General features: G+C 62.5%; 1 protein-coding gene across 1 annotated transcript; it reads left to right on the forward strand.

Annotated features, from left to right (window-relative positions):
• The first annotated feature begins 869 nt into the window (after nucleotides 1-869).
• On the forward strand, nucleotides 870-23,442 carry RHBDF2 (rhomboid 5 homolog 2). Its single transcript, XM_086473862.1, has 19 exons — nucleotides 870-897; nucleotides 11,173-11,307; nucleotides 13,490-13,639; nucleotides 13,749-13,873; nucleotides 14,433-14,625; nucleotides 14,697-14,909; nucleotides 15,524-15,652; nucleotides 16,043-16,176; nucleotides 16,446-16,658; nucleotides 16,831-16,942; nucleotides 17,886-17,960; nucleotides 18,374-18,535; nucleotides 18,689-18,789; nucleotides 19,296-19,359; nucleotides 19,513-19,607; nucleotides 19,860-19,935; nucleotides 20,417-20,517; nucleotides 20,751-20,904; nucleotides 21,528-23,442. The coding sequence occupies exons 3-19, from the start codon at nucleotides 13,514-13,516 to the stop codon at nucleotides 21,945-21,947; spliced, it is 2,493 nt and encodes an 830-aa protein (XP_086329988.1). The 5' UTR covers nucleotides 870-897; nucleotides 11,173-11,307; nucleotides 13,490-13,513; the 3' UTR covers nucleotides 21,948-23,442.
• The last annotated feature ends 627 nt before the right edge of the window (nucleotides 23,443-24,069 follow it).

Here is a 24,069-nt window from a genome sequence, read left to right on the forward strand (position 1 = left end):
ACAGTGACTGGTCCTAATAGGGACTGGTCCTAATGGTGATCAGTCCTCATGGTGACCTGTCCTAACAGAGCCTGGTCCTAATGGTGACCAGTCCTAATAGCAACTGGTCCCAATGGTGACTGGTCCTAACAGTGACTGATCCTAATAGCGACCGGTCCTAATAGTGACTGCTCCTGATGGCGACTGCTCCTAATGGTGACCGGTCCTAATGGTGACCGGTCCTAATGGCAAGTGCTCCTAATGGTGACTGGTCCTAACAGTGAGCGGTCCTAATAGTGGCCAGTCCTAATGGCAACTGGTCCTAATGGCAACTAGTCCTAATGGTGACCTGTCCTAGCAGTGACTGGTCCTAATAGGGACTGGTCCTAATGGCAACTGGTCCTAATGGTGACCGGTCCTAATGGTGATCAGTCCTCATGGTGACCTGTCCTAACAGAGCCTGGTCCTAATGGTGACCAGTCCTAATAGCAACTGGTCCCAATGGTGACTGGTCCTAATAGCGACCGGTCCTAATAGCGACTGCTCCTGACGGCGACTGGTCCTAATGGTGCCCGGTCCTAACAGTGCTCAGTCCCGGTAGTGCCCGCCCCCGCTCCCCGCCGCCGGAGTCCCGCAGCACCCGGGGCCGCGGGTTCCGGTGCGCGGCCTTGGGGGGGGGGGGGGGGGGCGGGACCCGCGGGAGCCCCCACGCGTGACGCCGCGGGCTGGCGCTCTGCGGGGCGGGCCCCCGGGAGGAGACCCCGCCCCAGAAGGGGCCCCGCCCCTCCGCGAGGCCCCGCCCCCAGGAAGCCCCGCCCCCTCAGGCCCCGCCCGGCCCAGGTGGAGGCGGTGGCGAGCGGCGGCCGGTGCCGGCGGGACCGGGAGCGGGACCGGGAGCAGGAGCGGGGCCGCGCCGAGGTGAGCGGGGCCGCGGGTGGGAGCGGGGTGGGGGGTCCCGGTGCCTCCGCGCCGCTTCGCTTTGTGACCGCCCGGTTCGCTGCTGCTGCTTTGTGACCGGCCGCGTCCCGCCAGCTTCCTCCTCCGCCCCGCGGCCGCTCGGGCCGGCCCGGAGTACCGGCCCCGCGGGGGTGGGCGCCTTCCCCTGCCCCTCGGCGGCTCTTTGCCGGCGTCAAGGGGAGCGGCGTGGATCCACCTGCCCGGGCTACCGCCGTGCCCCCCGCTCCCTCCCTGGGGTGGGCAGCCCGGAGGGATGGAGGCGGGGGGGAACCTTCCTCTTCCTCCGCTTCATCACGGGGGGAAGCGGGTGCGTGTCCCGGCGGGGCGACCCGGCCGTGCGGAGGGGAAGCGGCGAAGGGTGGGGGCCCTGCCCACTCCCCTGCCCAGGCTGGGGAGGAAAGCCCTAACCTACTTTCTGGAGCCGATGGCCCGATAAACCGGCGGGTTTTGGTTTTGTTTTGTGGGTTTTCCCCTTCCAGGCGAGCGGGGCTGGCAGCGCCCTTCGGAAGCGGCAGCAGGCTCGAAGCCACGCGTGAGGGGCAGGCGAGGGTGCCCGGCTCTGTTGCCCGCTCCCGCTCTGCCCGAGAGCATCGCCCTCCCCGATGGCGGGGCTTTGCTGGTGTTGCTGGGCTGAGGTTTGGTTCGAAGGCTCTGGCATGCTCACACGTGCTGCCTGGAGCGGCGAGCGCCGTCGCCAGCCTTTTGCAGACCAACCAACCCCTTTGAGATCCGAAGGATCAGGTCATCCCGCATCCATATGTGCATCCCACAAGGAGCAGAGGGGGGCTGGGCACGGGTGTTTTAGCCAGTTGGTTTTTCGCGGTTGGCCCTCAGCGGTTTTGGGGCAGGGGTAAGGCTCAGCTTTACCCCGGTCCTGCCCTGCCTTGCTGCCAGGCCAGCAGGACCAGGCAGAGGCTGTTCCTCCGGGCTTGCCCGCAGCCGGATGGCGGTGCCCGCGGTGGTCTGAGACCCTGCAGCTCTCGCTCAGCTCCCCGTGCCCCTGCTCTGCGGGGGTAAGGGGACTTGAGAGGCTGCATTGTCGCCGCTGGGTCCCTGCAGCAAGAGGAAGTGCCTGCCCTCTTCCCCAGCACGGCGCCATCCTTCCCGCTGCGGGGGGCCGGGACGTTCTCCTGCCTGTGTGGGCCCGAGTCCTGGAGGGTCACTCACGGGGATTTCCAGGGTGAGCTCATCGTATCGGCGATGCCCTGGGCTCACAGCACGTCGGCCCAGCTGGAGGGTTTGGGAGTGCATCCTGCCCCAGTCCCACGGCTGTCTTGAGCGGGGAAGTGCCACCTGGCTCGGCTCCCTCTGTCGTGCCCTCTGAAGGAGCATCCTTTGGCTCCTACCTGTTTCCCAAGTGGCAAATAACCAGCTTCGTGGAAATGTCCCACCCTCAAAACGAGCTGGAGGGTTCAACTGCAGCCGTGTCCAGGAGAAACCAGAGCTGCCTCCGCCTGCTCTACCCCAGGCACCGTTGGCTTCGCAAGTGGCTACCGCTGTTCCGAGCTCCTTTACAATTAACGGGGTGATTAACACCTATTGCTGCTTGCTCGTTTGGAGGGGCAGCTTCTGCCTGGTTTGCTCCGGTTTGCTGGAAAGCGGGTGACCAAAGCAAACCTCGGGAGCCTTCCCCCTGCTTTCTCTGGCATCACTGCAGCTGCGCTGGAAACTGCACCTGGAGGTGCTGCGAGCCCCGGGGTGAGAAAGGGTAAACCACAGTGGGGGGAGAGCGGGGTTGGACGCCGCAACAGCCACCCCAGTACAAATTCTGCAAGCCTGGTGTGGCTCTCGGGCGCACGTGTGAGCGCTTGATGTGCGAGATCGGGGTTGCTGGAGCGCGGATGCCGGCAGGAGGAACAATAGAGTCCAGTGGGTGCTGGGAGAGCAGCTCGGAGGCTGGGGGTGTGGAGCACAGGGGCGTGAAATGGATGGGGAAGGGGGCTGGCTGGGTCGTCTCTCTTCGGGGGGGCTGCCCTCCTTGGGATGCACGGGGGGAGCTGGGGAATTCAGGCGGTGTTTGGCTGCGCTGGGTGGAAGGGCGAGCACGTGGCTGTCTTCTAGGTCTGTGTTTTGTTCTTCGCTGCTGCTCCCATTTAGCTCTTGCACTGAAGCTGAGGGATCCCCCAAATAAATCCTTATTATCCATATTCCTTCCCTTAGGTTGTTGGTTTCGATCTGGAAACAACCCTCGGGATGAGCTTGGAGTCAAAACGGTGGGGGAGTGTCCCTGCCTCTGTAGCACCGATGCTGGTGGGGGGTTCGTGGGGGGCGGTGGGAGCCTTGGTCCTAAAGCATCCGTGGCAACGTCCCACGCTCTGCGAGGAGGGGGCTAGTCCTTCTCCTGCTGTCCTTTGCCTGCAGCGTGGGCAGCCCTGCCCGCGAGCTGCCCAGGCTGGCACGGGGCTCCCGAGACATTTCCACATTTCCCACGGGCACTGGGAGCCGTGCGGGGACCTGAGCCTGGCACGAGCATGGCCTTGGAGCTGGCAGGGGCTCTGCACCAAAAGAGTCAGTTAGTGAAGGCTGAAAACTAACTGCTTAAATCTAGATGAGCCCACAAGTGATGGGATCATAAACTCTTCTTCTCTTGAAGAGCTTTTTCTTTAATGACCGCTGGTGCCTGCTGCCCTGCTGGGCTGGGAGATGTCGGGTAACGTGACGAGCCCCCAGCAGGGGTGGGCACGGTCCCTTTTAACTGGGAGGATCCAGGACTTGTGGGGACCATGTTTGGGACCGTGCGGTGCTTTGTCTTACGGTCATTTCCCGGCCTCCAAGTGAGCACTGAGTATGGAAGAAGCTGGTGGCACTGGTGGCCTTTTTCTCACTTAATCCCCATTTCTTAAAAAACAGAAAGTGGTTGGTTGGTGGTTGCTCTCTTTATGAGGCATTTGGGGTGGGGGATAGACCCGAGGAGGATGCCTTAGGGAAGGTCTTGGGACCAACCCTGCCCTCTGCATGGCCACCGTGCAGGACCCCCGTGTCCCCCTTATCCTCAGGGACCTGCACATCATGGGGTGTGTGTTGCATTAGCTCGGGGCAGGGACAGCCCCCAAATAACTGTCTTGGGAGGGCAGGGGAGCAGCCTGCACCCCCTGTGGAAATCAAATATTTATGGGGTTTGTACGTGAGGGCTTCCCCCCTTCTCCTTCGTCCTCCAGTAACTTGAATCTGGGGGAATTGTAAGGACTTCCTTGAAGTCCTCACAAGCTGCCCAGGGAAGGGATCAGCTCCCTGAGTGGGGAGGGTGGGAAGGCAGGGACTCGTATTGCAGTGCCTCAGTTTCCCCAGCTGTGAAATGCTACAAATGAGTCAGAAAGTGTGAAGGTCTCCTGTAAAACCCACTGTTTGTCGCCTCGAGGGGAGCTTGAGCAGCCGCCGGTGCAGGACTTGCCGCTGTGGCCATACCCCGAGGGGGAAGGACGGTGGGTGCAAACCAGCTCACTCGATGCCCGTCGTGCCAGAGGCTGCGACAGGGCACAGGGCAAGTGCCCAGCGATGCTCCTCAGCCTTTTCCTGGGCTGCTGCCCTCGGGTCGGGGGGGGGAAATCAGCCAGTGCCAGCGGGGACACACACAGCCTCTGTGCTGGATGTCCAGTCCTGCGGTGACCCACTTGGCTGGGCAATGTGTGGCCAGTCTCTCCTCAATGGGATGCTCCTGTCCCGGGGGCTGCCGTGTGCCCAGCCATCCCACAGTGCCACCCCTCCTGTCCACGGGCACGTTTTTGGGCTGCTGCAGCTCCCAGGGCAATGGGCTTCTCCTTCTGGCAGTCCGTGTTGGTTTTTTTTTTCATTGGCCTTTTGCTTAAAAATAATAATTCCTGATGTATTTGTCTGGTCTGACAGACCTGCTCAGGGCGGGGGACATGTGGCTGGTGCCCCCTGAGATGCCCAATGTGCTGGTGCCCTCCTCCTCCTGTGCCGGGGGCTGCCAGCAGCGTCGTGGGGCTGCCTTCGCTCCCCGTGCATCATGTGGCAGCTTGTGCCGGGGATTTGACGCGGTTATCCCTGTAATTCGGCAGCCTGCAGGAATGCCAGGGCAGGGCTGGGAGTGACCTCCCCTAACGTGTAAGCCCGAAGGCTGTACGCCGTGCTCATGGGCAGCTGGGGCGAATCCCCAACGCTTGGCGTTGGCACGTCCTGCCCTTTCCTCTGCTCCTCCATGGCGTGAGCAGGGAAGTCTTGCCAGGACCAGCACCATGCTGCTGGCGTAAGGCTTTTCCGTGGGTGATGCCATAACCAGGGTGAAGTTGGCTTATGCACGTGGTGGCTTAACCCAGTCCGAGTGCTTCTGGGGAAGACACGGACACGGCTCCTTAAAAATCAGCATCTCCAGCCCCTGCGGTGAGCTGTGTGGCTTCCCTGTGGGCGCAGCATCCCTGGGGTGGGATGGCGGGCATGAGGATGGTGGGGGAGACCCCACCACCAGCTCTTGGCAGCCGAGAGGCTGCAAAGTGCGCTGCTGGCACAGGTCCGCGGCGATGCTGCGGTGGGGGGAGAGCATCGTGCGGTTCCCGTAGGCAGCGGTGAGTGTAGGATTCCCCGTGCTGGGCGTGAGCTGGATGAGGATGAGCTGTTCCCAGTTGGGCTTTTCCTCTGCAGGGTGCGGACCTGGGTGCTTCTGGCCTTGTGGCAATCGGGAGTGAAGGAAACAAGGCCAAGGAGTGGCCCACATTTGGCTGCTGGTGCTTGGGAGGAGGGAGGGGTGGGCAGGGAGCAGCCTCCCCGGGCTGCGCTGGGGCTGGGGGAGCACTGAGGCTTAATGAGGTGTCCAAGGGGCAACCCCCAGCCCGCTGCAGGCAGAGGTGCCACCTTCATCCACGCCACAAAGGGACACCGCAAGGTCCTTGTCCCCTCTCCTTGCTGGCCCCAGCGGGGGAGCAAAGGAGAACGCTGGTGTCCACCCAGGCCTCTCCCTTTGCATGGGGGGCCAGCGGGGCGAGCAGCCCCGTTGTACAAGCCTTGAAAGGGCCATGTTGAGATAAGGAGCCTGTTCCCAGAGATAGGGAGCTTTAGCCGAGGGGGCGTATCCTGCCACCAGCCCAGGGCTCATCTTGTGCCTGGGGTGAGCCAAATTCATGCGTGGGGCTGAGCACCACCTCCCACTGCCGCATCCCACGTGGCGCGGTGGTGCACGGAGCTCACCGTGAGGGAACCCTCTGCAAATATGGGGCGTTTCTCCCAGCCTGGTGCTGCTCCAGGTGGCTCAGTGCTCTCCAAAACAGGCAGTGGGGGACTGGGGAGGTCTGCAAGTCCGACCTGAGCCCTTGTGCCAAGAGTTGCTGTCACAATGAGTGTTTTGCAGAAAAACCGGAGGAAGAAATGTGTGTGTGTGTCCCCCATCCTCATTGTCCTCTTGCACCAAGAGTTTTGCTTTGAAGTGGGAAGCGAGAATCTACTTGGTGATGACCTGCAGCATGGGGATCCCAGGCTGCCCCATTTGCCTTGGGTAAATAAGGACCTGGGACCCCTCAGCCCCTTCCAGAAGGCACAGCCAGGGCCAAAGCACTTGCACCGTCACACACATGCACCCCGTGTTTAAGCCAAGCTAATGAGGAATCGGAGTAGCTTGGAGTAATTACTGAGTTCTTAGATAAAACCAAGTTAAATCAATCCTGGTAACCTGGGGAATCTGTGTGGTGCCTGGAAAAGAGCTTTTCCTTGGATCTGGAGAGTGCTGGGGAGCAGCTGACCCCTTTGTGTATTCACCGGTGGAGTCGCCCTTGCTTCCCTCGGTGGAGACTTTTGCCCTTTGCTCTTTCCGAAGCCGCTGGGGTGACTCAAAGCCTCCACGTGCCTGTCCCCCTCTTGGCTTGGGTCCAGCCTGAGGAAACAGCCGGTGGGCTGGGGGTGTCCCTGCGCAGCCATGGCCGCTCCAGCAGCACCCACCGCCCTGGCCAGTGCGTCCCCACCACGGGAGGCAGAGAGTGGGTTTGTGCGGTGCTGCCTTTTGGGGGTTATTCCGCTGTGAGGGTGCGTGCACCCCCTGGGCAGGGGGAGTGGAGAGGTGTGGGGTGGGTGGGCAGAAGGATCCGGGCTCACCGGGGCTGCCTGCCCACCCCAGTTGGTCGGAAAGCCTTCGGGTGCTGGCACTCGCTCTGCCGGGGTGGGATGGGTGTCGTTGCACTGGTAAAAATTAATGAGGGTGGGAAACGGGCTGCAGCTAGGAGGTGGGAAATCCTCCGCGTGGCTCTTTCCACCTGCTCCCAGATCCCGCAGGCAAATCCTTCCCTTTCCATGCACATACCAGTGGCGTCACCCAGGACTGCCGGAGAAACCGGGGCCACAGGCGCTCCCGGCCATCAAACCCTCGCAGCGGGGGAGCCCGGCACATGGCTGCCGTGCCCAAGGGGCGCTCCCTCTCGCCGCGGGCAGGCAGGGCTCTCCCGGCAGCCCCCAGCGCAGCCCCCCGGGCCGGCCGCACGCTCGATCTCCCCGGTGGCTTTGCTGCCATCCAGGGCGTGCCGCGCAGCTCCGAGCGCGCCCGGGCTGAACAAACCTGCTGCGGTTGCCCAACGTCCTGCCCGCCGGAGAAAATGGGGAGAGGATTTCCTGATGGCAGCGTGGGCGAGGTGCCTGCTGGCGCACCCCGGGGACCAGCCAGGCGCTCTCGCCGCCCGTCAGGCGTCTGTACCCCGTCTTGCCACCCCAGCATCCGTGCCGGAGACGGGAAGGAAAGCTCCCGTGGGTGTCGGTGCCGACCGCGCGGCTCAGAGATGTGGGAGAGGGAGGGGGCAGCTTAAAATATCCCCTGAAACGCAGCGGTCCCCTCTCAAAATTCAGAGGGAAACCTTGCGTCTTGCAGGTTTGCTGACGGGTCCCGTTGCGGTAGCGTTGGCACGTGTGGGGAAAAGATGGAGTTGCCTTCTCTGTGGTGGGAGGAGGAAAGAAGTCAGCCTGGTGTCGTGGTGCCAGGTTGTGAAACGGCCATGCGTGGGCTGGGGGGGTGTTCTGTGCCGTGGGCATGGGGCTGTACAGGAACATGAAGTCCCTTAGGGGCAGGAGGGTTCCACCAGCGGTGCCATGAAGTGTGTTTTGTTCGTTAAAAAACAGCCTAAATACTCAAAGCACAAAAAGAGGTTGAAAGGAGAGAGGCGGCAGACAGAGCCTGGCTGCTCCTCAGCTTGGGGGTCGGTGCTCTTCAGCTCTCCCCATTTGAGTGGGTCCGCGAGGGAATGAGGCACACACGGGTCTGGGCTTTCCGAGAAGAAAGAAAAATATTAAGATTTTTAGCTCCCCATCCTAGAAGTTTTTTGAGTGTTTTTTTGTTTGTTATTTTGGGGTTTTTTGCTTGGTTTTTTTCATTTGTTTTTTTTTTTTTTTTTCCAATAATATCTTCTCATTTCAAGCGCTGTTTGTGCTGGGCTGCTTCTCTCCGATCTGAAACTTGAGACTGGAAAATGGTAAAAGGCTTTTAGAAAGGGAGCGGAAGGGGGGGGAAGGTGCTGGGCGGCCACTCGGGGGCCTCTGCTTGGGTGTGAGTCTGTGGGGGCTCGATGCTGGGAGCGATTGGACCGACTGACTTTCCTATCAGCGGCTCTTAATAACCGGGAGCACCTTTTAACGAGGCTCCAGCCTTGAGAGAGGTCTTTAACGCAGTCATGAATCATTTATGGGCAGCCGCTAGCGTGTGGCAGCAGCACGCTCTGCCTAATGCGCTCTTGGGTGCGAGCGTCGGGGGTGTTTTGGGGGCTCTGCAGCATCGCTGACCCCTTTTCTCCCCTACGGAGATGGAAAGGGAAGAGCCGGGCCTCATCGTGCTCAGGGTGATGGGTGCTTGGGTGCTCACGGGGGTCCTGCTCCCAGCCCCGCACCCTTGGGTGGCTCAGAGCTGCTTTCTCCTCCCAGCTTAATTGCACCAGTCTGATACACATTTATTCCAGCACCAGTAATGCTGCCTCCCCCCACGGCAACAGGCTCTGGGAGAGCGATCCCGATCCTCCTCCGAGCCCCTCTGCACCCGCCGTGTGCTGCGTACATCCCTCTCTGACCGGGGCAGGGTTGTCTCTGGTGTCTCATATGATGGTTGTGCTGGCTTGTCCCCAGCTCTGCTCTGCTGGTTGCCTCTTGCCCTTGCTGATGGTCCCTTCGTGTTGCTCGGAGCACCTCGGCGTGTCCCGCGGTGAGGCCTCGTACGAGCCACGTCACTTTTTCCATCGCTTTTTCCTTGGGTGTGCTTCCTCGGGTCAGCATCTGTCATGATTCACCCCAGGGCTGAGAGCCAGCCCTGGTCACCCTCCCCATGCCTTGCCTGGTTGAAGACTAAAACCTCGTCCCAGTTGCTCACCAGTGACCTCAACACACCTGCCCTCTTGGGAGGGGATGGAGGCTTCCCCCACCTGCTGCTGGAGCATGGGCCACGTCTCTCGCTGCTGGATGTCAGGCTTTGGTGAGCTTCAGTGGACAAGAGAGCTTTGAGAGGGAAGATGTTGATGGTGGGGGATCTCTTTGTATTGACCAGACCAGGTTACCCCCCTCCACCCCCCTGCTCATTTATTACTCCCTCACGGGTGATGGCAGCGTCTCTGGTGCATTTTTCTCTCTCCCTGGAGATCTTTTCCAGCCTGAAGCAGCACTGTACTGCCCCCAGGACCCTTCTTACAGCTCGAAGCACAATTTCTGCCGAGCTCGGGATGCGCTCGTGGGTGCTGAGTCCCGTGTCTGTCACCCCCCTGCTGCTGTCACCACCTTGTCCCCACGGCAGGGCGTTCACACAGCTGTCCCCCTTATGCCAACTCAGCATGTCGCCTCTCACTTCCCTTTCCTGTCACCAGGGCCGAGACGCCATGTCCACCACGAGCGCCTGGGGACCGGGCTGAGACTCCCTGGGGACCCACAGCCGCCAGCGCCGAGGGGCAGCCGGGCTGTGCCCTGCCAATGGGGTGCTGGTGCCGGGGCTGCTGGGCAGAGAGCGATGCTCCTGGTGGCATAGGCCTCCATCCCAGGGCTGGCAGGGGGAAGGGGACCTGGGGGCGAAGGGGACCCGGAGGGCCAAGCTTGTGGCAGGCTTGCTCTGGGCAGAGGCGCCGCTGGCCCGTTCTCACGCTGAGCGCGCTGGGTGAGAGCGGTGCCAGTGCCGGACGGGTTGGGTGCCAGCGCCAAACACGTGGGGAGCTGGAAAATGCCTTCCCAGCACCGTTCCCGGGGGATTTCTCCAGCTGGCACTGGGTCGAACTTCTTGTGGGTCAGCGTCTGTGCTCAGGGGCTGGCCGCTGCCCCCAACCCATGTGGCCAAGGGGGTTTCAGCCCTCGGGTGCTGCTCCCCTCCTCCCTCCCTCCCTCCCTCTCGGAGCCAAATATTGCGTTAATGCACAGAGCCGTGAAAACCGCTCCGGCCGTGCCGCGTGACCGGGGCAGCAGGTGCCCGCTGGGCTGTGCCAGCTCCCCCGGGAGCTGCGTCACCTCGCCCGCGGCTCGGGGGGGAGGCCGGGTCCGTCCCTCCCCCCGCGCTGCGTGGGGAGCTCGTGGGGAGCGGGACCGGGCTTTTAAATGTGCTGCAAGCCTGCTTCGCCGGGAAGCACGGGGGTCCTTGCCAAGGCCTGCCTGGGGTGTGATGGGAGCAACTAGGGATGGGATTTCGGGGCAGGGGTGTAAGAGCAGGGTCATGCAAGAGCGCAGTGTCCTCTTGCACCTCTGAACAACAGAGTCGGGCTCCGATTTCTGTGTTTGTGGCTGTGTTGGACCCTACCCCTCTTTCCCCAGTCGTGGAGGAGGGCGAGGATGTCCCAGGGCTCGCCCCAACCCCAGTGTGTTCCCATTCCCAGCTTTCTGGAGCAGCTGGCATCTCTAGCTCATTGCTGGCTGCCCTGGGAGGAAAACAAACAGCGTCTCCAGTGGGATGGAAAGTTTTGCTTGCTGGGGCTGGACCGCCTGGCTGGCGTTCTCCCAGCTTAGCAGCTATTAAATACCTCGGCGAGGCACGGGTGTTCGGTGCCCGCTCTTTGCGGGTGTCTCGCTTCCCAAAAGCCTTGCCTGGCAGCAGCGGGCCAAAGCTCCCTGCCTGCCCTGCGTGGATCCCCTGCCACGGAGCAAGGTGCATCGCTGCAAACGGCGGCTTTTCTTCCTTCTCCCACCCTGCGCCAGCAGCTGGTCCATGTCCCCGGTGTCCGGCCGCCAGCAGCCCTGTCCCCGGGGCCTGGGAAGCCATTGAGCTCGGCTCTCCCTCCACCTGGGATGCTCCTGCAGCCCTCGTCGGCTTTCCCACGCGTGGCTTTTCATGGCAGGCTTTCTCCCCAACAGGTGAGCAGGAGGAGTTTGGCTGTGCCCCAGGGCTCCCGTGCATGAAGGACGGAGGAGGAGGAGGAAGAGGAAGGCGGCCGCTACGGGTGTTTGCCATCGAGACGCGCTGCGTGGGGTCCCTGCCACTCTTATGAGGTAGGGAGACCCCGGTGGGGACCAACGCTGGCTGAGCCCCCAGGAGAAATCTGGGGGCATTTTGCTCCTGGCTTTGGCACTGAATGGCAGTGAGGGGTGAGGCAGCAGCTGAGCTTCTGGCAGCACCCAAGGGTGCTGCTTCAGTGCCTCTGGGGAGGAGGGGAGGCAGGCAGCATGCCAAGGTGCTGCCTGCCATCACAGGCGCTGCTTCCAGCAGCATCTCGCCTGGTCCTAGTGGCGTTTGTGTCACAGCTTCCTTGCATCTTCCCATCCGGATCCCCACCATGAACTGATTTATTGCCGAGGCCAGAGAGGAGCAGGGTTAGTTTGGGAATGAGGGTGCTGCCTTGCTGTCAGCTGGGGCTGCTGGTGCCCCTCGATGGAGGGGTTTTAGTGAAGCTACCACTCGGGCTGCATCTGGCATTCCCCCTGCCACACTCATCTCCCCAGCGTCTCAGCCCACCCCTGCCCTGCGGTACCCCAACCAGCCCAGCATCCATTTGAAGCCGTGCAGGGGCAGGCAGGAGCAGCAGGCTGTCCCCTGGCCCAGGAGCCGGGCAGTGCCACTGCCTCTGGGCTCCCATGTCCCCAGGGAGCTGGTCCCACAGGGACCCCATTGAAGCCAGGCTTTGCCTGTAGTGGGGTCTGAGGGGAGGGTTGTGCTGGGGGAGCCACAAAAGCACCCCTGTGCCTGCCTCCTGCTCGGGCATGTGCTGCCAAGGGGGGGACCCTGTTGCAGAGGGGTTGGAGGGGGTGTCTCGATCACCCAACTGACTGCTTGAGCACCCTTATCTGGTGAGAGCAGAGCAGGGTATGAGGTCATATGGCTGGGCTGGTTTTTGGGGTCCTGGGCAGAGAGAGGGGCCAGGCCCATGAGTTGAGCTGGAGTTTTGCAGCCAGTGGCACCGTTGGACTCTGAGCTCAAACTCACTGGTGGTGGGTGGCAGCAGAGGAGCCTGGTCCCCCCCATAGGACTCTGCCATCCTCCTCGGGTGCAGAGGGCCAGCTTCCATCTCTCCTCAGGAGCAGATCTCATGGGGATGGTGGTCCTCGGGGCCGGCCCACGGCAGGGCTCGGTGCATGCCACACGTGGCACGATCCCCGTGGTCATGGCTCTGCTGTGGGGATGCTCCTAAGACCTGTGCAAGTCCCCTGGGTGCTGACACATGGCCAGAGGGGGCCGTGCCTCCCTTCAAGAGTCCCCGTAGCCACTAATGGGATCTGGGACTGGCTCCTTTGTGCTCGGATGGAATTACCTTTCCTGACACGTCCTGCCAGGTAGAGCAGGGCTGCAGGGACCCTCGGGAGGTGATTGCTTGAGGAATTAGCCACCACTTGGCTGTTAAGCTTCCCCCTCCTTGCACGTGGTGTCGGGGAGGATTCAGTCTCCCAGCCTGGCATGTGTGCACGTGCCGGAGGGACGTCCCGCATCTCCACTCCCACGGGACACCCAACACATGGCGGGTCCCAGCTCCACGGCCAGAGGTGGCACAGGCTGCCCCAGCCCCTCTCGCTATGGCAGGAGCCATCCCCTGCCTGGGAACTGTGGTGCAGGTGGGAATGTGAATCGGGTGTTTTCAGGCTCTGCATGTCCCCCGCCTGGCTGTGTCCCCTCCCTTCCCACCCTGCCCTGCATGGGCATGGTGAGCTCTTTGCAGACCCCCCTAGAAGCGCCTGCAGCGCTCCCCTTGGCTCCCTCACTGTGCCAAATCGCGGGGGCCAGCGCCCACGTGTCCAAGAGCCACGGCTGTGTGCCATGGGCCTGGCCAGGGCTTGCGGGGATCGCCCCGTGTCTCCCATACATGTGCCAACGTAGTCGGGTGCATCTTGACGGGTGATGGGGGTGCTCTGACCCTGTCACTCCTGCCATCCTTCGCTCTGCTCCCGGCAGGTGAAGGGGTGGTGCTGGTGGTCCTGGGGGTCTGCGAGCGAGTGGGTGCTGGAAGCCCTCCTGTCCACCCAAACCCGGGGAGGGCGCGCGGGTTTTGGGGACACAGCAGCTGAGCTGATGGTGGCGAGGTCTCAGCACCACAGCCCGTGTCACAGGGGGCTGAGGGTGGTGAGATCCTACTGGTGAGGTCCCATCTCCTGCTGGGACCCAGCTTTTCTCCCCCCGCCCCCCCCCCCCAAGCTCCTGGGGAGGTATTTCTTCCCCTGTCGCTGACTTCTTGCACCCTCCCAGCCTGCCAACCACCGCCGGCCCGAGATGTCAGCCGGCAACAAGAACGGGGGCAGCCACTCCAGCAGCAGCCGCTTGCAGAGCAAGAAGCCCCCCAACCTCTCCATCATCATCCCCCCCCGCGAGGCAGAGGAGGATGGTGCCCGCAAGGAGGTGAGTGACGGGGAGCTGCGTCCATCCTGTACTGGGCTTAGTGGGGGGCTGCTGTCCCTGGGGACCACCCCATGCCATCCTGTCCCTAACGCTCTGCTCTGCCTTCCAGCCCTCCAAAGTCCCCATCTACCGAAAGAGCAAGAGCCTGCAGGAGCCCCGCTCGAAGGGATGCGACAGCTCGGAGCGCCAGCCCGGCTTCCGCCGGCAGACGTCCCTGTCCCAGAGCATCCGCAAGTGAGGGCTGGAGAGCGGCGGTGGGAGGGCAGGGGGGGCTCCGTCAGCAGAGGGGTCCCTCAGTCCCCATCAGGTTGTTGTGGCTGTGGGTACCGGCAGAGGACTTGGGGTAGGGATAGAGTCGTATTTCGGAAGGGAACGCCTTGGAGGGTTTCGTGCGACTCTGCTTTGACTCACTGGTGTCTGCCTGGGGATGATCCTGCAGCAGAATTGTTTAGTGCTAATTCACACGGTTGTTTTGTACCTTGGGGAAATTTCTCAGCCCCTTTTATGTAGGACGTTCACAAGCACCTGGAGCTGCAGCCCAGAGCTGACGCGCTGTCCCGTGCAAGGTGCAAGTCTTGAAGGAGTTACCTCTCCAGAGAGACCCAAAGGCCAGCGACCCCTCTGCACCATCCCTTCCCCAGGACCCATAGCCGGTTCAAAACTGCCCCGCTGCGGGCTGAACTGAGGCACCCCAACCCAAATCACCTCCCGGAGGGGATGCCTGGGGAGGGGATGGCAGTACCTGGGGTGACAGGGACCAGCTGGGTGACAAGCGCTCCCGTCGTGTGTCCAGGGGCACGGCGGAATGGTTTGGCATCAGCAGCGACTGGGAGGGGAAGCGGCAGCAGTGGCAACGCAAGAGCTTGCAGCACTGCAGCATGAGATACGGCAAGCTGAAGCCTGCCTACCGCGACATGGAGCTGCCCAGCCAGGAGGTGCCCTCCTTCCAAGGCACCGAGTCACCCAAGCCTGCCAAGATGCCCAAGGTAGAGCTCAGGGCACGGGGTCCATTTCCCAGCCTTGCTTTTCCAGCACTGACACCTCTTCCCTCCTCCAGATCGTGGACCCACTGGCCAGGGGCCGTCCCTTCCGCCATCCCGAAGAGACCGACCGTCCCCACACACCCCACCACGTCCTGCCCCCGGTCACCCCCGGCGTCGTCTCCTTGGCATCCTTCAACAGCATCCGCTCCGGCTACAGCCGCCTGCCGCGCAGGAAGAGGGAGTCTGTTGCCCACATGAGCTTCAAGGCGGCCGCAGCCCTTCTCCGTGTGAGTTTTGGGGAGCTGGATGGGGGGGTCATCTTCTTCCTGACTCGGGTTTCAGCGCTGTCCCTCACCCATCGTCTTTGCTTCTTGGCTTTTTGCTTTGCGCAGAGACCGCCCTCTCTCCAGGGTGGGTTTGAGAGGGGAAGTCCGTGGTTTTTAACCTGAGCTCTGCTTAAAAAGAGAAGTTTTGGTGAAAACTGGACCACCAAAGTAGAACTATCTTGCACAGCATCCCTAGAAAAAAAGCAGGTTCTGTGTTTTACCGCTGAGGAGCCAGGAGACCTTTTGCTGCAGGGGAAGCTTCTCCAGTGGCTTTCCGGCCCCTGGGGAGCCCTGGGCAAGCCTCAAGGTCAGGTTTGCAGGACTGATACCAAGCAGGGGATTTAGAGTTCACTTGTTGTGCGGACTAACACGGTCATGGTCCAGCGCTGGTTCTGAGGAGCTCAAGGCAGGATCTGTTGCCAGCTCCTGCTGCCTGCCCTTCCCACGTGGGGGGATATGGCAGCCGGTTGGGCTTTAATGCTTAGCTTTGGGGAGGGAGGCTACAAGAAACCCTCAGTGCTGCAAAAACTGGGGGGCTTCTGGTTGCTTACCTTCATTTGCTTCCTCTGCCAAAGGGACGCTCTGTCCTGGAGCCGCTGGCTCCCAAGCAGAGGAGCAACAAGAGGAGCTTCATGTTCCCCAGCTTCATGGACGACGACATGGTGGACGCTGCCGATACCCTGGACTCGTCCTTCTTCAGCAAGGCAAGCACCGTTCCACACCAGCCGCTGGAGCGGGGAGGGGTCCCGGTGCCCTCGCGGGGGGGCTGGACACGGAGCAGGGCTCTGTCAGGGACCCTCGTGTCGGTGCTTCGCCCTGTCCCTGGAGCAGGGGCATCGGTGGCCACCGTGCCCTGCGCTGCGGAGCCCTGGTCTTGGTGACGCTCCTTCAGGGTGGCAGGGAGCGACGCCGCCATCGTGGGCACGTTTCGCACCCTGTGAAGCGCAGTTAGTGGGATGTCCGTGGGGACCACCCCCTGCCCAGGCTCCGGAGCCTGGTGGAGCCGAGCTGCCCTGGTGATGGGCACGCTTGGGCAGGGGGAGGTTTCTCACCCCCTGCACGCATCCAAGCACGCGTCTCCGTCCTCCTTCCAGATGGACATGCACGACGAGATGTACTCCATGCCCGATGACGTCTTCGAGTCGCCACCTCTATCAGCCACGTATTTACGCATGCACCCCGTGGGGGAGGAGGCCAGGGTGTCCCCCGAGGTGGAGCAGCCCACCACGTGAGTACCAGCTCTCGGGTGGTGCTGCCACCAAGGCTGCCCAGGTCCCCTGCTGCGGTCAGCACAATGTCCCCAGCCATCCCTGCCACGAGGCGCTGGGCACTTTTGGTGTGCTCCTAGGAGGCTGAAGCCAAGAGGTGCCCCTAGTCGTCATCCCAGGCATCTTCTAGCCTTCCCCAGCTCTGGGCTGTGGCTGTGGGGTTGCCTGTGGGGTATTTCTGAGCTGGTCCCTTTTGGGCAGGCGTGATGGGTTTCTCCTCTCTCTGCAGGAGGGAGGGTGTCCAGCTCTCTTCGGCCTCCACTGGTGCCGGCCCGGCTCCCCGGCGGGGCAGGCGCATTGCTTCCAAAGTGAAGCACTTCGCCTTCGACCGCAAGAAACGCTACTACGGGCTGGGGGTGGTGGGGAAGTGCCTGAACAGGACGTACCGCCGCAGCCTGAGCAGCATCGTGCAGTCACAGCTGGAGATCACCGACAGCCACCGGTGAGGGGGGGACTGATGGGCTGGGGATGGGCGTGAGGCTCCTTGGGGCTCCCCAGCTGTAACTCAGATGTGTGTCCCCCTTGATGCTTGGGGATCAGGGCTTGAGGGACTGCGGCGTCCCTTTGCCCAGCCACCCTTGAGCTGCTCAAATTTTGGGTCCTTTCCTCTGCAGGCCCTATTTCACATACTGGATCACCTTTGTCCACATCCTCATCACCTTGCTGGTCATCAGCACCTACGGCATCGCCCCCATCGGCTTCGCCCAGCACGTGACGACAGAGTTAGTAAGTTTAAGAGCTACTGACCAGGGCCATCCCCTGCCAGCTCTCCGGTGACATGTGTGGCTCTGAAATGGCAGCTGGCTAGCTGCCGAGGAAAGCCAGGCTGGTGTCTGGGAGGTGCCTTCAACACTTGGGAGGGGTGATCCTCCCTCTAGGGTTAGTCCTGGGAACCTGCAGCCAGCCGCATTGCTGCCCTGGCACCTGGGCTGGAGAGAAGAGCAGGCATCCATCTTCCTAGGGGGACCGTGACCACCAGCGTCCCGTGCTGTTGTGCTTCCTGCTAGGGCTGGGAGCATCTTGGGGTGCTGCTGGCTCCTGCTGTTTGAGAGGCTCCATTAGTCCTCAGCGCAAGAACTACATGGACCTGTTGGAGCGAGTCCAGAGAAGGGCCACAAAAATGATCAGGGGGCTGGAGCACCCCTCCTGTGAGGACAGGCTGAGAGAGTTGGGGTTATTCAGCCTGGAGAAGAGAGAAGAACTAAAAGAGGGCAGATTTAGACTAGATAATAAGGAAGAAACTTTTTACAATGAGGGTGGTGAGACACTGGCACAGGCTGCCCAGAGACGTGGTCGGTACCCCATCCCTGGGAACGTTCGAGGTGAGGTTGGACGGGGCTCTGAGCAACTTGATCGAGCTAAAGATGTCCCTGCTCACTGCAGGGGGGGTTGGACTAGATGGCCTTTAAAGTCCCTTCCAGCCCAAACCGTTCTGTGATTAAATAGCCAGGGCAGAGGGTCCGTGTGTGCTGGACGAGCAGCAGCGTGTTGCGGCGTCCTGCGTGCTGGCAGCAGAGCTGCTCTCCCTCCCACATTGCTGGTGGGATGCAGCAGCCCTTCCCCTCGGATGAAGGGGGCTGCTCAGCCCCCCATGAGCAGAGGGAGAGCAGGCTGCACTCCCACACCGCCAGCCCCCTCGGCAGGAGCTGACCCTGGCCTGGCTCGGCAGGTGCTGAGGAACAAGGGCGTCTACGAGAGCGTCAAGTACATCCAGCAGGAGAACTTCTGGATCGGGCCCAGTTCGGTAAGGGCTCTGCCACAGCACTGCCCCTCTGCCCTCCACCAGCCTCTGCTCCCCCTGCCCCGGCCGAGGGGGGTCCCTGGGGTGCTCCTCTTCCCCAGGGGAGAGCTCAACCCCTCATCCCAGCCTGCTGCCCTGGACCCTCAGTGTCCCCATCCCTCTGAGACCTGCTGCTCAGTCCCAGCCTGGGCTGGGGGCTCAGCAGCGCTTTCCAGAGCTGTGGCATCATGGTGGGATGGTCAGAAGAGACTTCCTCCCCTTCCTGCCCACCTTCCCCCCGCTGGGGTAATGGAGACTCAGGGCTATTGCCTGTGGGGTCCTCCTGGCCCTGCTGAGATATCTCCAGGGGCAGTTAGTGGGAGGGGAGGTGCCGGGGGGGCCATGGAGCATCCCCTGGACTGGCATCTCCCTCCCAGATCGACCTGATCCACCTGGGAGCCAAGTTCTCCCCCTGCATCCGGAAGGATCAGCAGGTGGAGCGACTCATCCAGCGTGAGCGGGACCGGGAGCGCGGCTCCGGCTGCTGCGTCCAGAACGACAACTCGGGCTGCATCCAGACCCTGCCGCAGGACTGTTCGGTGCGTGCCGCCGGCACCGGCACCGGGAAGTGCTGGGGGTCCCTGGGGAGAAGGGGGAAACCATGTCCCCCCTGCACAGCGCCAGGGCAGGATGTGCGTGGGGTCAGAGCAGTGTGTTTGCTGCCGCGTCCTCAATCGCTTCGTCCTCCCCAGGAGACGCTGGCGACGTTCATCAAGTGGCCGGGTACCAACGCGCCGGCCATGGGCTTGGGTGAGAAGCGGACGTCGGGGGCTGTGTGCCACCAGGACCCCAGGTAGGAGTGACGGGTGGGGAGAGGGGGTGCAGTCACCCGGCTGTAAGCAGGGCACGCCGGAGGTGCTGCCTAGGGCTGCGTTTCCAGCTTGGATGCCTTGAATTCGCTTGTCCGAGGGGCTGGAGGGCTCTTAGACACCCTAGGAGGGTGATAAGGAAGAGGGAATCAGTGGGGGAACTGAGGTGGGGTCCTGCCTAAACATAGGCAGCAATGGGCGACACCGTTGTCTTGTGCTGGCCCCCTGCTCTGCTGGGGTGGGTGATGCTGTGACAGGGTGTCGATGGGGATGTCTGACAGATGTGAGTGCCGTGGGGTTCAGCTGCGGAGGGTGCTGCTGGGGGGTGTTGTAGGACACCAAGGTGCAGGATCCGTCCCAAGCCAGGGGAAGGGGCAGGTCTCAGCCCATCCCTGAGGGGGCGTTATTAGTCTGGGGGGAGGGATGTGCTGAGGGACACCTGTCCTGACACACACCCCATACACACACACCCCCCCCTTCCTCCTGCCAGAACGTGCGAGGAGCCGGCGTCCAACCCACCCCACGTGTGGCCAGACGACATCACCAAGTGGCCGGTAAGAGCCCGGTGCCACCACGAGCTGGGTGGCACCGTGGTGACGTCCTCCGTGGGAGGCACAGCAGGCAGCGAGCTGGGCAGGGGGCTGCGGGGGGGGGGGGGGAGCCTGGGGCTAGACGCTGCCCGCGGCTTCCCTCCCTCCTGCTTCTAGATCTGCACCTACGAGACCAAAACCAACCACACGGGCTTCGCCCACATGGACTGCCAGATCAAGGGCAGGCCCTGCTGCATCGGCACCAAGGGCAGGTGGGTCACAGCGGGGGGGGGGACACGACACACCTGGCGTGGGTTTGGCTCCCCTCTCTGCCCCGCTGCTTGTTGTTGCCCTGTCGGCGTCTAGAGCTGTGGCAGGGGGCGAGGGAGGTCGCAGAGTCTTGCAGGGGGTGGGAAGCACGGTGGTGGCAGGACAGGCTGCCGGGAGCGGAGGGGGATGCTCGGGGGGGGGGAACAGGGAGCGAGCCCTGCCCCGAGCGAGCCCGCCGCCTGCCCTCTGCCCAGCTGCGAGATCACGACGCGGGAGTACTGCGAGTTCATGCACGGCTACTTCCACGAGGAAGCAACGCTCTGCTCGCAGGTGAGCGGGGCCGGGGACGCGGGAGGCGATGCTAGCCGCCAGGTCGTGCGTCGCTGTGCTGGTGCCAAAGGGTTTTCGAGGTTCCTGGGCTGTGGTTGGGATGGGTGTGTGCTGGGGGGGGATGCAAAGGGCAAGGGACTTGCCGGGCTGTCGGCTGGACTCCTGCTGCCGCTGTATGCCGGCCTTGCTGGTGTGGAGCAGGAGGAAACATGGGGCTTGAGCCAGCCTCACCCGTGCAGCACCGCGTCCCTGGGAGAGGCACATCCCGGGCAGGCAAACGGCCCTTCAGCATCTCCTGGGGCACTGGGGATGCCCAGTTGCTCCCTCCCCAGCACCTGCGGGTGCCCCGCACCACGCAGGGTCCTCCCCACGGCTGACACGTGGCATCAGCCGCGCGTCCCTGTGACCCATCCCTCGCTCCCTGCGGCGCTGGGGTGTGGGCCGAGCCCTCCTCACCCCCCAACCCCACCCGCTTTTGCAGGTGCACTGCCTGGACGAGGTCTGCGGCCTCCTGCCCTTCCTCAACCCGGAGGTCCCCGACCAGTTCTACCGCCTGTGGCTGTCCCTGTTCCTGCACGCCGGGTGAGCCACGGCCCCCTGCAGGGGGGGATGGGGGGACTGGGGACCAGAGTATCCCTTGGGGTGGTCTGTGATCTCCAGTGGGTTGGGAGAGAAGAGGGGAGGACGCCCCCAGACTACAATGACGCGTGGAGGGTGTTCAGTAAGATGTCTCGTGCCCCGGGGCAGCGGGTTGGGAGGGCTGGGCAGGGGCTCTGGCAGGGCAGGGGTCTCTAACGCAGGGTCTTTCCCCCCAGCATCATCCACTGCCTGGTGTCGGTGACTTTCCAGATGACAGTGCTGAGGGACCTGGAGAAGCTGGCAGGCTGGCATCGCATCTCCATCATTTTCATCCTCAGTGGCATCACGGGCAACCTGGCCAGTGCCATCTTCCTGCCGTACAGGGCGGAGGTGAGGGCTGGGGGGCGTGGGGCTCTGCCCGCATCACCCCAAACCCAGCCAGCTCCCTAGGGACCAAAGGGCACCCCTCCCCATCCCTGTCCGGGCAGATTTGGCGGGGGGGGGAGCTGCAGCACAGAGCTCTCATCCCCAGGCAGGTTTTGCCATGGCAGGGCGTGGGTGGGAGGCGGGTGCCCCCGTGGGGGGGGGGGGGGGGGGTGTCTCTGCCCCACGTGTGGGGTTTGCACATGCTGCGTGGGTCACGCGTCGCCACGTGTCGGTGTGCGTGCGGGGTCCCCGGGCAGATGGCTAATCTGCTGGCAGCGAAACCCTGCCGGGCTTTAAATGAGATCACGGCGAGCGCCCTAATCCCCCCTCGGGGGTACGTCAGGCCGGGGGGGGGGGGGTGGGCTGTGGCCTGGGAGGGGGTGATGCTGCCTGGCTGCTGAGTCACGGAAAGCACCGGCTCTGCCAAAACAGCACCAGCGTGCTCCCCTCCTCTTCCTCCCGTGCCAGGGCTCCCACCCCTGAGCCTCGCACTGGTGTGAGCGCAGCCCTTGGAGGGGCTGCAGGAGCCGCGACGTGTCAGGGATGATGTGCTCAGGGTCCAGCCATGACTTCCCCCATCCCCACAGGTGGGTCCTGCCGGGTCCCAGTTTGGCTTGCTGGCCTGCCTCTTCGTGGAACTCTTCCAGAGCTGGCAAGTGCTGGAGAAACCCTGGAAAGCCTTCCTCAACCTCTTCGGCATCGTCCTCTTTCTCTTCATCTGCGGCCTCTTGCCATGGATCGATAACATCGCTCACCTCTTCGGCTTCCTCAGCGGCCTCCTCCTCTCCTTCGCCTTCCTCCCCTACATCACCTTCGGCACGGTGGACAAGTACCGCAAGCGAGCCATGATCATCGTCTCCTTGCTGGTCTTCGTGGGGCTCTTCGCCTCGCTGGTGGTCTGGCTCTACGTCTACCCCGTGAACTGGCGCTGGGTGGAGTATCTCACCTGCCTGCCCTTCACCAGCAAGTTCTGTGAGAAGTACGAGCTGGAGCAGGTCCTGCACTGACCCCGGGGCTGGGAGAGGTGCCGGTGGTGATGCTTTCCATGGGGTGGGTCTTCCCCAGCCTGCAGGAGATGGCAGCGGCTGCTCTGGGATGGGGCAGAACCTGGGCACGGCTTCATCCTCGGGGCTGGTGGCTATGGGCTGCCCCCTGTTCGATGCTGGAGATGCAGTGGGGAGCAGGGCTGGAGCCCCCCCTGCCTTGCACCCCTTTGGGGGCTGCCTCTTGGCACTGAAAAGCCATAACTGGTTTGAGGACCGACCCTAGCTGATGTCTGCGTGGGGAAAGGGCTGAGGGAAGCGGGATTTTGGTACGTCCACAGCCAGGCTGGGCTCCCAGCCCTGGGGCAAGGGGCCTTGAAAGCACCCGGGAATGAAGCTACCGCGGTCTTCTGCCTGGGCCCCATCCTGCCTCGGTGCCCCCGGGCACAGCTCATACTGTGAACATGACCCCCTTTTTTGCAGGGGCACTTTTTTTTTTTTTTATCTGCAGCTCTTTAGGCTGAGGTTTTCCCCCACTTTGGGCTCCCCAGGGCCTCTGCCGTGGCTTCGAGGTGTTCAGAGCTGAGCTTTGAAGGGTATTTTTCAGTCCAGCTCTCGCATCTGATGCACCCCTGAAGCCACGGAAGGAGGCTGGTGCCTCCCCACCCATGTTCCTCACTGGATGGAGAGGCAGGACTTGGGGAGGGGGGCTTCTCTTCCCTTTATTTCAGTGAAATTCCCTTTTGGAAGCAGAGAAGTGGCACGTAACACCTTTGTAGCACCATAACTGGAGGGAGGCATGGAGAAAAACACCTGGGGGGGGGCTTGTGTGGCTGCTCCTGAAGCCCACAGACCCCTCGGGAAGCTTTCTGTGCTCCCACCTTTCACTTCTGCCTCGTCTCTGCTGTTAGCTCTCTCCCTTTTTCAAAGCATAGAGGCCCAGGTAACCCTCCCTGCCTCAGACGGTGCTGGACAGATGGAGAAGCGCAGGATGGGGCAGTCGCCTTCCCCCTTCCCTGCCTGAGGCTGCACGTCCCCGCCTGCCCTCAGCCCTGAGCTGCTCATCTGCAGCATCTTCTGTCCCAGCATTTTCTCCTCCTTCCCACCAGCCGTGGCACGAAGGCACGTCCTTCCTGGGGTCCGGGTGACTCCTCTGGGCTGGTTTGGACCGAAGCCGGTGCCGGGCTCTCTCTCCCCTGGTATCTGTTTCTGTGGTAGTGGTGGGTCTCAGCACTGTTAAGTGGGGGAAAGTGTGAATCCCCCAGCCAGGATGTCCTGGGATGAGTATTCAAGGGCTGGGAGCTCAGCTCCCTCTATCCACAACCACTTTCCAGGTGACCTCAGGAGCTCTGCGGCACCTGCATCCCTCCCTCTACCATGGGCCAGTTTTCAGCCCTGCTCTGTCCCTCTGGTGCTGCTCCTGCCAAAGACAGACATTTCACCTCATTTGTCTCTTTTGATACTTTTTTTAAAAGCTGTGGATTTTTCCCCCCCTTAATAAATTTCTACCTGTATTTAATGAGACGCACAAGGCCTCTTCTCCCTTCTCGGGCGTGGGGACACGACACTTTTAGGGAGTTCTGTTTGGTTTGGTGATGGTTGGTGTGGCAGGGAGGGAGGCAGAGATGGGAGTGCCTGAGGCCGATGCCCTGATGTGCAGGGCTGCACTGTCCCCTGGGAGGGGACAGGGTTTGGAGGCCCTCGAGCAGAAGGGGAAGCCAAATAGCTGGAGCAAAAAGACCCACGGAGCCTCCTGACCCTGCCCAAGGGCAGAGCCCCCCCCCCCCCCGCCTGTATCCCACCCTTCATTGAATGACCTGGGGCTGGATTTGCCCCATCTCCCCCAGAGCTGAGATGCCCCAAGGGGTGTTGGATGGCTCCCATCATGCCGGCTGGTGCCCTCCCTCTGGCTGTTGTGACGAGGAGCAGAGGCAGGAACACACACGGGCTGCATAGAAAACCACCGCCATGTCTTTATTTGCTGCTTCACGGCATCCCGAGGTGTTTGCAGAAGGCTTGTCCTGGGCCAGTTTTGGGTTCAGGTGAAGGGGACTGGTTTGGACTGGTCCCCCCCAGGGAGGCTCTGCAACGTGCGGCTGGGGGTGGCTGTGGGCTGGGGCTGCGCTTCAAGGGGGTCTGGAGAGAC

The sequence above is a fragment of the Leptosomus discolor genome, chromosome 15 (assembly GCF_034619465.1).
Source record: "Leptosomus discolor isolate bLepDis1 chromosome 15, bLepDis1.hap2, whole genome shotgun sequence".
NCBI lineage: Eukaryota > Metazoa > Chordata > Aves > Leptosomiformes > Leptosomidae > Leptosomus > Leptosomus discolor.